Source organism: Molothrus ater, chromosome 2 (genome assembly GCF_012460135.2).
Source record: "Molothrus ater isolate BHLD 08-10-18 breed brown headed cowbird chromosome 2, BPBGC_Mater_1.1, whole genome shotgun sequence".
NCBI classification, from domain to species: domain Eukaryota; kingdom Metazoa; phylum Chordata; class Aves; order Passeriformes; family Icteridae; genus Molothrus; species Molothrus ater.
The window spans coordinates 81116284-81127485 of NC_050479.2; the positions used below are offsets into that span (position 1 = coordinate 81116284).

General features: G+C 40.2%; 1 protein-coding gene across 2 annotated transcripts in view; it reads left to right on the forward strand.

Moving 5' to 3' along the window:
• Positions 1-10918, forward strand: part of NOX4 (NADPH oxidase 4) — a 100952-nt gene extending 90034 nt beyond the window's left edge. For both annotated transcript variants that reach the window (XM_036385659.1, XM_036385668.1), the window contains 4 exons: positions 2655-2763; positions 3316-3384; positions 5455-5555; positions 10438-10918. In XM_036385659.1, the coding sequence (XP_036241552.1) occupies positions 2655-2763; positions 3316-3384; positions 5455-5555; positions 10438-10558 (400 nt within the window). In that variant the 3' untranslated portion in view covers positions 10559-10918. The remainder of the gene's footprint in view (positions 1-2654; positions 2764-3315; positions 3385-5454; positions 5556-10437) is intronic.
• The last annotated feature ends 284 nt before the right edge of the window (positions 10919-11202 follow it).

The following is an 11202-nucleotide window of genomic DNA, read 5'->3' on the forward strand; positions in this document are numbered from 1 at the left end:
GTATCAAATGCCCAGTATAAACAGCCAGCCAAAGCAGCAAACCTTCCCTGAGATGCCACCAGGCTTTGGGAGGGCTTTACAATGCACAGTTAAAGCATTTCTTGCAAGATGAACACACCATGGTCGGCTCTAACTCCAAAGGGAAGCTGAAGTGTGGAATTTAGGTGCTGTCCACATTCTTCTGTCCTTAGCCTGGGCTGGACCTGACAGTGCCAAGTGCTACTGAAAGTTATTAGCCTTGTGTGTCTCATGGTGCTGCAGCCCCCAAAGACCATCTTCGGCTCCCTTATTTTCTTTTCTTGAGAGCATACAGAACACCTTCTCAAAACCAGGGTGCATTTTTGCTGAAAGCCTGGGGCTCAGGTGGATAAAATGACTGTTTTCCTTGTGATAGATTATCCCTGATACTGTTTAGCAAAAATGTCATGGAACACAAAGATGGGCCAGCAGCAGGTAATTAGATGTTTGCCTCTAATGTGTGTTATCTGAGGCTGTAGGAATTCTCACAGACACTCCAAGAAAATGGTAGTGTCCAAAGGATTTTGCAACGTCCATTTATCTGCATAAAGCCATAAATTGACTTCCAGGGAGCTAATTCCATAACCTGCCTTTTTAGCTGCTCTTCCCTTGTGCACTGTACAATATACAAGGGAATCATTCTGGAGAAAAGTAACAGTCTTAGTCTGTTTCCCTCCTCAGTATTTAAGCATCAACAAGACACTGGTTTAATGGCTGATCTGTGGGTGTCTTTGCCCTGGCTTGGAAGCAGATATTGGCAGGTATGAAGATGCAAAATGCCTGATGGTGCCAGCTCTGTAGAGCAGCCAGGCCAGTCCTGTTGTGTCAAGGACACTCAGGTCTAGGAGAAATCCAAAGCCTGTCCTTGAAATCTTGTTTCCTGCTCCATTGTTTTCCTGTTGTATGTACATAATTTGATTCATGCCCCTGCCCTTCCTCCACTTAGCTGTTGAACCCTGTGCCCTATTTTAAGTTATGATGTACTTTATTGAAAGCTAGAGGCTTTTATGCACAAGTCTGTAAATAATGGCTATTATGGGCAGTGTAACACAGAAACACAAGAAATGGGGGTTGTAATGGGAGATTGCACCTCTCCTGCACAATATATCCTGCTGGAGGTAGACCCCGCATATGTGTCTGGAGTGCTATTTTAAATCTATGCTGGACTTGTTTGATGAATTCTTGCAGTCCAGCCTCTTTGTCTGGATGCAGTGTTTCGTCACCTAGAGTGGTGTTTTGTTATCGAACTGGGGCATTTCAATACAAAATGCCTTTCATTTTTCTCTTTTATCCCTTTTTTAGTGAAAAGCATGTTTTTTCCTTGCTACTGCTTACAGTTCTCTTGTCATATCTGACCAGATTGTGACCCTTCCTAAGTGCTTGTCTTAGTCTAGGCAGTCAGAAAGAGATGGAGGAAATAGTGTTTGGAAAGTCAGCAGTTAACAAATAAAAAATTGGAAATCAGGACTTGAAAGACACTGTACTCCCGGGTCCGAATGCACTTTTTTTACTCTCTCTGAGGAGTTTACATGAAAGGTGAGTTCTCAGTTCTATGTGCTGCTGAGGTGCTCATCCTTGCTCCTCAGGGCAGAGGTATGGAGAGGCAGGATACTGGTTGGAGCCATCACTTATATAGATCTATATCTATATCCTGGCTGGATATGCCAGCAACTCTACAGTTTGGAATAAAGGACAGTGGGTATGGTGAGATGTATCATGAAACTTTTTGACCAGGCCTGGCTCCTAGGATTGGCATTTCAATTTTAATTTTAAGTGAACAGGCTATGGCATTCTCTATCTGAAAATCATTCTAGGAGGAAAAGGAGGAAACTGTGCACTGACCATTTCAGTGATTAGAACAACAAAAACCACTGTTGGCTAACTAAGAAAATGTTTCCTGAATACTTGTGCTTTATTTGAACTCATTATTCATCAGGATATTTTTATTTCTATTTTCTTTCCTAGTTAATTCAAACCCTTCCTTTGTACTTATTTGTGTTTTAATTGAATTAAAAATCTGCATGAGAGTTCTGTTTTTCTAAATGCAATGCCAGAATCTGCCCATGGCTGCACTTTATCCACCAGCATTTTCTGAGGTCTGTAATGTATCACACAGTTCCCTAACACAATGGAGCTCTGATTTCATTTGGTCTTTGTGATTTTGCTACAGTATTAATTATAATCAACCAAAGCCTTTCACATAGAAAGGCAGAATTAAGACCCGACATGATTACATTTGTCAATATTTTCCACTTACGGGCCTCTTTATAAACCTAATAAAGCGTTGACATAATACACTTGAACTTAGAATGTCTTCTTTGCTTTAAAATAAAAGTTTGATGATGATATATGAATCCTTATTTGCTGCTCAAATCATCTGTATAAGTGACAATTTCCTAGTGTGGAAGCAGTGTCTGTGATGGCTGCTAGCTCTGTGCTAGATATTTAATATTCTCAGGATAATCTGAATAGGCTGTGTTGGTCAATTCAGCGTCTGATGTGTCACAGCTTGAAGAGCAACTTAGCAGTTAGCTTCTAAAGGAAATTCATGTTTCCATTAATAAATATAAAGCATCCTCATTAATGTTTCCTTTTTAAATTATAATTTTTAACTACCCACACATTTTATTTTCAAGTGATGGCTGGAAATGCTACAAGCTCAGACGACTCTACTTCATTTGGGTGTGCCGGGACATTGAGTCTTTCCGCTGGTTTGCAGATCTGCTCTGTATGTTGCATAACAAGGTAATGGTTGTTGCTTGGAGGGGTCCTGACAACTTAAATGCAAGGTATGCCCACACCACACACCTGGCATTCTGTAGAGGATGGCAGCCTTTCTCAAAACGAGTGAGCTCCAGCAGTAGCTTGGGCTGCCTGATCCAGGCTTCATTTGTTCTTGGATCAAAACCAGTTTGAGTATCCATCACCAATGTTTCATTGCAGTGTTGCCATGTTCCAGTAGCCTGGACGCTTACCTGTGTCCAGACTACTTTATGAGAAGGAAGAAGAAGCACATGCAGTCTGGGAAGCCTTGAGTGGCCTTTAGTCATTCTGCTAGTAGGCAGATTGAAAAGGGAGTGGGATTTATAATTTCAAGTATATTTTAAGAGCCATGTGTCTTCCTAAAATAATATTTTTTACACAGCATGATGTGCTATACAAGCACATCCTCTTCAGTGAAAAGCTTACTTCATTGATGCTGAAACCCATGTACCTCAGCATAGTAGGCACAAGTGACTTCACGCTTGCATTAAGAAAAAGAATATTATTTCACTAGCTTTTTTTATCATCCTCCAGCTTTGGCAGGAGAATCGGCCAGACTATATAAATATCCAGCTGTACCTCAGTCAAACAGATGGAATACAGGTACGTGGCCAAATGTTGTTTGTAAACTAAACTAGACCTTGGAGTAATAGGCAATGCAAACTGTCAGTCAAAGGCAGAAGGGGATTACTGCAGATGGTAAAAACAGGAGATGAGGCCATAAACTCGGGTGACTGATTGATTAATAGAGCAAGACAGCCAGTTCATCCCCACAGCATTAAGAGAGTCTAGTGCAGTACCCTTAACTTGATTAGGTGCAGGCAGAAATCCATATCTCCCTTTTCTAGGAACAAGGTCCTTCCAGGCCAGGCCACAGACCAGACAGTTGGCCGTGTTCGATGGGAAATCTGCATCGTTTCTGGGCTAAGAACCAAACCAGAATAGTTCTAGGAACTTGCAAGCTCAAATCTTCTTTTCCCATATATGTTTTGAAAGAATCTAGCTATTTTTAAAAACTTTTTATTTCATTATCTCATATATAGATGAAAGGTAGAAATTTCTTGATGTGTAAGACTGGAAATTATATGGAACTGTCAATTGACATGTATTGCCAATGCTAACGCCAGGCTAATTCCCCAACTCTTGGCATGTCCTGTAACTATTTATGCTTGCAATCTTCATTTTACATTATGTAGCACATAAGCCTAGGTACAAGTCTTAACTGTGCCGCGTCAGGAAGCTTTCCATTGACTACAGGGGGCCCAGAGCCAAGCCTAACAATTACTGGAAAACATGAAATGCAGTGAAAAACCATGCCCAAAGGATTTTGATCTGCCTGCTATCAGGTGGAGATAGCATAACATTTACTGCTCTGGGAGGAACACAATCTTGTAGTTTAAATTATGTGGTAGCTACAGTAGTTATGACTATGACAAATGCAATGCCTGGACAGCATATGTTGATGGAAATGGAATGCTTGAAAATGCCTAATTGATGAACCTGCTATGTAATTTTTAGGTTAAAATTAAAACCTGAAGCTGGACTGCAATGCAATGTGATAGGGAAAGTGAAATAATAGCCAATTCAAAGGAAGTTTTCTGATACTATGTAGTATACAAATACTTCATAGTGATGCTAATTAAGCAGCTGCTGAATTTATTTAAGTCAGCTTTTTGATTGAAGTCCTACTTTACAGTCACTTTTTTTGTGGCCGTTGAACAAAACTGCCATGAAGCATAGTGCTGCTCATAATTGCTCAAGGAGAAGTCTCCATGGCCATACAGGTTGTGTGTTCACTGATGTTAGTCCAAAGTGCTGACTGCTGCCAAAATTCAGGCAGTTACACTTCTTGCTCCCTTTGTGAGAAGCCCTTGTGCCTGTGTGGTAAGAACTCACCCTGCAGCGAGTGCCTCTTGTCTACAAAAGCCCAAAGAAGGCTGAGTTGGCCAGGACTGTGTTTGCATTGGTGTGAGCAGTGTTTTGGGTTGTTCAGCAAGGCAGGGAACGTGGCAGCCTAGATAATGTGTAGCTCTCTGCCTCTTGCTGCTGTATTAGGACAGCAAACCCAGGGTTGTGCCCTGCAGTGGGAGAGCATTTCACCTTATCAAAATGCTGGTGAGTTAGCATTCTGGAATGGAGTGGGTTCCATCTGGGGAGCAGTTTTGTCTGCTTTCTGCCGTTGCAGCAGCTCAAAACAGTTGGCAAACTACTCTCAGGGAGAAAAGTAAGATTTCCCTTGTTACTTTTTCAGACCTAGTCATTTTAATAGTTACTTGTACAAAGTTTAAAAAAAGACTTCAGACAAAAATATGATTTTTGCATCAGCAGTATTTCTTCCAGTTTAGCATTAAAAGCCAGTGTGGGAATGAGTAACAGGAGCATGGTTATTGTTTTATGGATTAAATAAATTGGTTTAAAAGTAATGTAGGAATTAATGAGCAGCTGCATGAGGGACAATGTATGTAACTAACACCAAGGAGAGCCATTGAAAAGATACTAAGCAGAGGTATTGGTGCATAAAATGGCTGCAGCTCCCATCACAGCTGTTTGGTACTTGTGCTCAGGTTTTACACCTCAGCACTCTGGCAAGTCAGCCAATAGCAGAAATGGGAGCCCTGGGTGATATGAGGCAATTTGCAAATCAGGCAGAATGGAATTTTTTGTTTCTTGCAGAAAATAATTGGTGAAAAATATCAAGCTTTAAACTCCAGGCTTTTGATTGGACGACCCCGGTGGAAGCTCCTGTTTGATGACATAGCAAAGTGCAATAGGAGGTAGGTGCTCGTCCATGTGAAGGGTGCCACAGTTGGATGGCTGGGCATATCTGTTTCTAGCTATGTTTGTATGAAAATATTTCTGGGATTTATCTTGCTGAGAGATAGCCTATACAAACTGAAACACTGTGTTTTTTTTTATGTTCAGAGCAGTTCAGCTTCTCATGCAGTTGAGATGTTCAGTGGCTCAGAAAATAAAAGCAGCAGATTTCCATCTCACTGCACAGAGATTACATGTGTTCTTGTCCGTGGCAATGTCTTGCTTTCAACATACACTGGTTCTTTATATAAAGTTACATTTCTTAAAATTGTTGATTTGTGATTTGTAATGCTAGTATACAAACAGAATTCGCAAGGAAGAATTGAATTACCTGTTTTGTTTTTATTCAGAAGATTATTGTCTTTGGGTATTTCTGGCTATTTTTTATTCTCTGTTAAAACCTGGCAATGCCTTTTTATTGTGCTGGGAAAGCATATTATGGTCTGAAAGACAAGTGTAAACCAGAGAAGGCATGCATATAGAATGTTTTTGTCCAGATCCAACTTTGGTGGTTGAATATTTTTCCTGCTGCTGGCAGTTCATTGCCTCAAAAGCTGATCTGAGAGAAGGGACTGTGTGAATCTTCCCTAATCCACTTCTGGCAAAGTCGGTGGTGTGGGAGAAAACCCCCCTGAGTAGCTATTGACACTAATCTGGATGCATTGGGTTTGAGAGGTGCTCTGCAGAACTTTCCCTCAAGAAATTTTTGTTCTCTCTTGCACTTGCAAAGTGAAATCTACCCATGGCTTGTTGACTCTTCTCTTCTGAGGCTAGATATGACTAGGGGACACTGAGCCCTGGCTCTTGAGAAATACTGAGTGCCAAATGTATCACTGTGGGCAGTGTGAGCTGCTGACAATACTTGTGTTGGATTCAGATCATAGAGGATATTGTGAGCAGGACACCCCATAGGCTGCTACATCTCAAGTAAAATTTTCACACTTAGAGAAGGGGTTTAGAGCAAAGAACCATGGGAAAGAAAAGGAAATAGAGAGTTCAGAGGGCCAAGCTGACTGGGCCAAAAGATCTCTGCATAGTGGGCTGTAGACCTTTTATGCTCCATTCTAATGTCTTTGTTTAACTGTGTGAGTACAGTTTTAAAAGGTGAAAATTATGAGGTTCCTGCCACTTCCCTCTGAGGATGTAAGAGCACATAATATTGATGAAGCCATTAGTAGTAGTAATAATCATACTTGATTTTTCTTTTTTGCTTTCCATTGCATTACTCCTAATTAGACTTCAAGTACCATTTCCTCTGCATTTTCACATCAGGTCTTTAAATTGGGCTGCCATTTTCAAGCAAGGTATCTTTAATACAAAAATAATGTTATCTTTTGATTATCTTGCTAAGATGTAGGCTTTGTCCCTCTTCATCATCTCTTTATCAAGGTTTGTATAGGTCTGTACCTATAGATGTAGTTACTGGTAATGGTGCACAGTAGCGAAGCCTTTGACAACCTCAGCTGTCCTGCAGAAATTTACCTTTTGTAGCTAATTATTCTCTGTATTTCCTTGAATGAGATGGGAACTTTAGTTTTTCCCTCTAGTCCTATTTCCAGGTCTGCTACTACCTTTATTTCAATTCTTATTTCTCTGTAACTTTCCACCTAAATATCCCTGCTGCTATACAGAGACCAAAAAAACCAAACTAAAGCAAAACAGGTCAGTCAAGTTGTTTGCAACATCTGGTGCCAGTGTTCAGACTTTCACATTTGCAATCATCCCCTTGGGCTTGTTTATGGGCAGCCAAGATATTTTCCAGTTTTTATCTTATGATTTTAGGAAAAGCTGCATATAAATAAACAGGCAGCTGGCAAAGCTTTCTGTCTCTCTGTGTAGCTGTTCTGATTGCCGTGTGCTTTGTGAATTGTTGCTGTTGTTGCTGTATGGGTCCCAAATAAGCAAAGTGCATTTGTAAGTGTCTGAGCTTTGCCAGACCTTCAGAGCGTGACATGGGACAGCCCAGCATCAGATTCCTGCTCCTTTTTGATTTTCGGGAAAAGAGGAGCGGATGTATGCCATCTACTGTTCGTATTTCATATGACACCTGCAGACCCAGCAATCTGAACTGGAACAGTTACATAATAAATTACTGTTCTTGTTTTTTTCATGCTTTTTGTGGGGGAATGGAGCAACAGCCTTGTTCCTGTTCAGTTGTGTCCTGGATAAAAAGCTTGCACCATGCTCAGTTTGCTTAGGTCAAAAGGGCATGTGCTTTTTTCCAGGTAGAGAACGACCTAGAAAAAGACATGAATACCTGTAGGAGAAAAAAGCATGGAGCACCATGATACGTTTCTTGTCTGTTCTAAAGGAGAAACCTCTCTCTAGGAACCAATGTGGGATTTAAAAGAGGAACATTTCAGGTCCTGACTCTATCCTCTCAATGTAGCAAAATATTTAATCTCTCTCTCAACTCCTGCTGTTCATAAAATGGATGTAAGAATATGTGCTGACGTGCTCATCCCATAGGAACACTGAGGAATTACTTGCTTAGTGCTCTGAAGGAGTAAATTCTATGTTGAAGTTTATAATCATTACAAAGAATGGCCTATAACATAGTTTACTTAACTGTAAACATGTTAATGGCATTAATGAAGATTTTCAGACATAGGACTATACAGTTGCCTGTGTTCATCTAAGATACAAAGTGAGCCTTTGTCCTAAACAAATGATAGATAAACAGTCAGGGTAGTAATATGCTGTTCTATGTGGTAGCTTTCCTCAGCCACCTTTCTGTTTGTGTTCAGCAGCTAGGCAGGATCTGGGGGAGGAGGGGCAGAGGCATCTGCAGGCAGGGATGGACACAGGGGAGGAAGATGAATGGTGTGCGAAGGGGTGTCCAGACTAAATGCTGGTGGTGGGTATCCCAGGAAGGCAATCTGAGAGCCTGTGGCTCACTGCACAGAACAGTGACTCAGCTGGGTTTCAGGAGACCTTAGCCATGGGTCTCTTGTGTGACTTCAGGCAAATAATTTAACCTTCCTGTGATTCTAATCACTAGCAAAAAAATCTGTATACCTTGGAAGAATGTTACTGGGATGAGAATACATTGGCACTATGTATTCACTTTGTTGGCTGTTTATACCTAATGAAAGGGAGAGGGGCAGCTGAACTCTTTGGGGTTTATTTTATCAGTTCACTGTACTAATTCAACTAAAGAAAAAGAAAAAGAAACAAACAAAAAACCCCAAACCCAACAACAACATTCATTCTTTCAATTAAATACACAGTAGAAGCCAGAGGCTTGCTGGCAGCTCATGAATCCTTTTTCTCCAGTGCGCACAGATTAGAGAGATTTCAGAATCTGCAAGTGCTGAGGATTCTTATTTGAGAGCAACAAGCAGCAGCCCTCTCATTATTGCAGCAAATTCAGCCACCAGCACAGCACCCATTGCCATTAAAAGGAGCACTGCCAGAATAGGAAAGCTTAATAGATAAACATAAGGGTGAGAAAAGTCTGAATTATGACTTTGCCTGATTGATATGAGAGATGAAGTCATTGAAGGCAATTGCAATCTGTGTTATAAGATGCTGCACAAGGACACCACTGCAGTTACCTGCATAAATTTTGGGTCATTTTTGATGTTTGAGTGCTCAGCTGTACCATGCCAGCGTTGCTGTGCATTGATGCAACATGCACTGCCATGCTACTCTGGCAGCTGCCTGCCACCTGACATGTACACATAGCAGTATGAACCAAAGATTTATTCTTAAATCAGTTCCCTCCTCTCATCAAACACATGCAGGGAGCTTTAAACTGAATTTGATTATTTAGCATGTGCTAAAATATTGTATATTAAATAGTTATTGCATAAAGTATCGAAACAGTCCTGGAGGCAGAACCCAGAACCCAAATCTCCATCCTCTTGGTGAGTGCTGTAGATCACAATAGTTAGAGCCATGTTCCCTCTTGTATGCTTTTTCTTCATCCTAGTAAATCTTTTAGATATTTTTCTGTAGTGGCACAATTTCAGCAGGAAGAAGATGATTTTTTTTTTTATGATACAGAAAATGCAGCACCTGTATTGTATTTCCCTGCTTTCTTTCCCTCTCCTCATCTTAAAAAAAAGGGAGATAGTGAATATTGTGAATGGCTCAGTCCTGCTGTGTTTTGTTCTGATGTTGGCTAAAGTTCTGAGCCCTGAAATGTTGTATGGCTGTAAGTCTGACTTGCAGCCTATTTTTAAGGTGACCAGAGAGCAAAGAGCTGTTGACAGTAGAACGGCGTGAAAAAGTCAGGTTGACTAAAGGGCCAAGATCTATGGGTGATGAGCAAGGATCATACTCTGTGTTTGACTTCTTGTAAGATTTCCAATATAGATGCTGAAGGAAAAACTACATGCTAATGTGAAAGTAAAGCAGTAAAATTATTCTGTTGCTGCCAGAAATAATCATGGGTTAGTAGTGCTCTGTTTTCATTAGTGTAACAAATCACTGTTAGTGATTAGAGATGCTTGTGTAATTCATGAGTTACACTAAGGAAGTCTTTACAGTGAGACATATTTTTAACAAAAAAAGTGATTAATCATGGGGAAAAAATAGAGTGAAAAATAGTAATATTTTATCATTTGGTATCTTGAGACTAAGATGAAGCACTTCTTCCTTAGAGTTGTCTTAGTCAGATAAATAATAAGGTTTGTTGTAGGGATACTTAGGAGAGATGTGGTGGCTTCAGTAAAATTAACTGCGTCATCTAGTGAACTGTTCTCCCCTTAAAATCTGTATGTAGGTGGCTTGTGTATAACACCATGAGGCCAGGGTCCACTTCTGTCTCTTATTGGAAATTACTGTTTATTCACAATGTCATAACTTTCCCTCCCCTCTTTTTTTTTTTTTTAACAGGAAGACCATTGGAGTTTTCTGCTGTGGACCAAACAAAATCTCTAAGATACTTCATAAACTGAGCAACAGCAGCAACTCTTATGGGACAAGGTTTGAGTACAATAAAGAATCCTTCAGCTGAAAATCTCTTGGAGCAAGACTCTCTAGAAGATAAAAGTGCAATTTTTTGTTTGTACAACATAAAAGTTCAGCTGTGGTTTAAACAGACAGAAATGTACCAAAGAATAGCACAAATGTTTTTATTTATGATTATTTAAGACTGATGGATGCAGCAGTATACCAACAAATAATCACTGCTTTTACTCAAATACGCTCACACAATATTTGTGGTGGGAGGGATTCTTTGGATTTGTTTCTGTTAATTAAAAAGTACAGAAGCTGGGGAAAGACACAATTGCATTATAAGCTGATGGAAGAAGAATCTGTGGAATGTTCGAACTTCTTCCACTTCAGTCCTCTGAAGCTGGATCAGTAAAAGATACCCCAGGTTAATCCAAATGGCAAAACATAGTGTATTAAAAGACTCTTGCTTTTGTTGGTATACAAATCTTAAGGCTTTGGGGTGAAAATACTCCATGTTAAAGATTTTATTATACATTGCAGAACTGGGATTCTGTATTTAAAATATAGAGTGTTACTCTTGCTAGTCTACTTCTGTAATGAAGTTAACCTAAGAAAAAGTGAGCACAATTGTGTAGCACCAGTGGGCAGCCTCTGCTGTGATGTTAGTCACAGCCTTTTGCAAGCACGCATCTGTATGTGGAG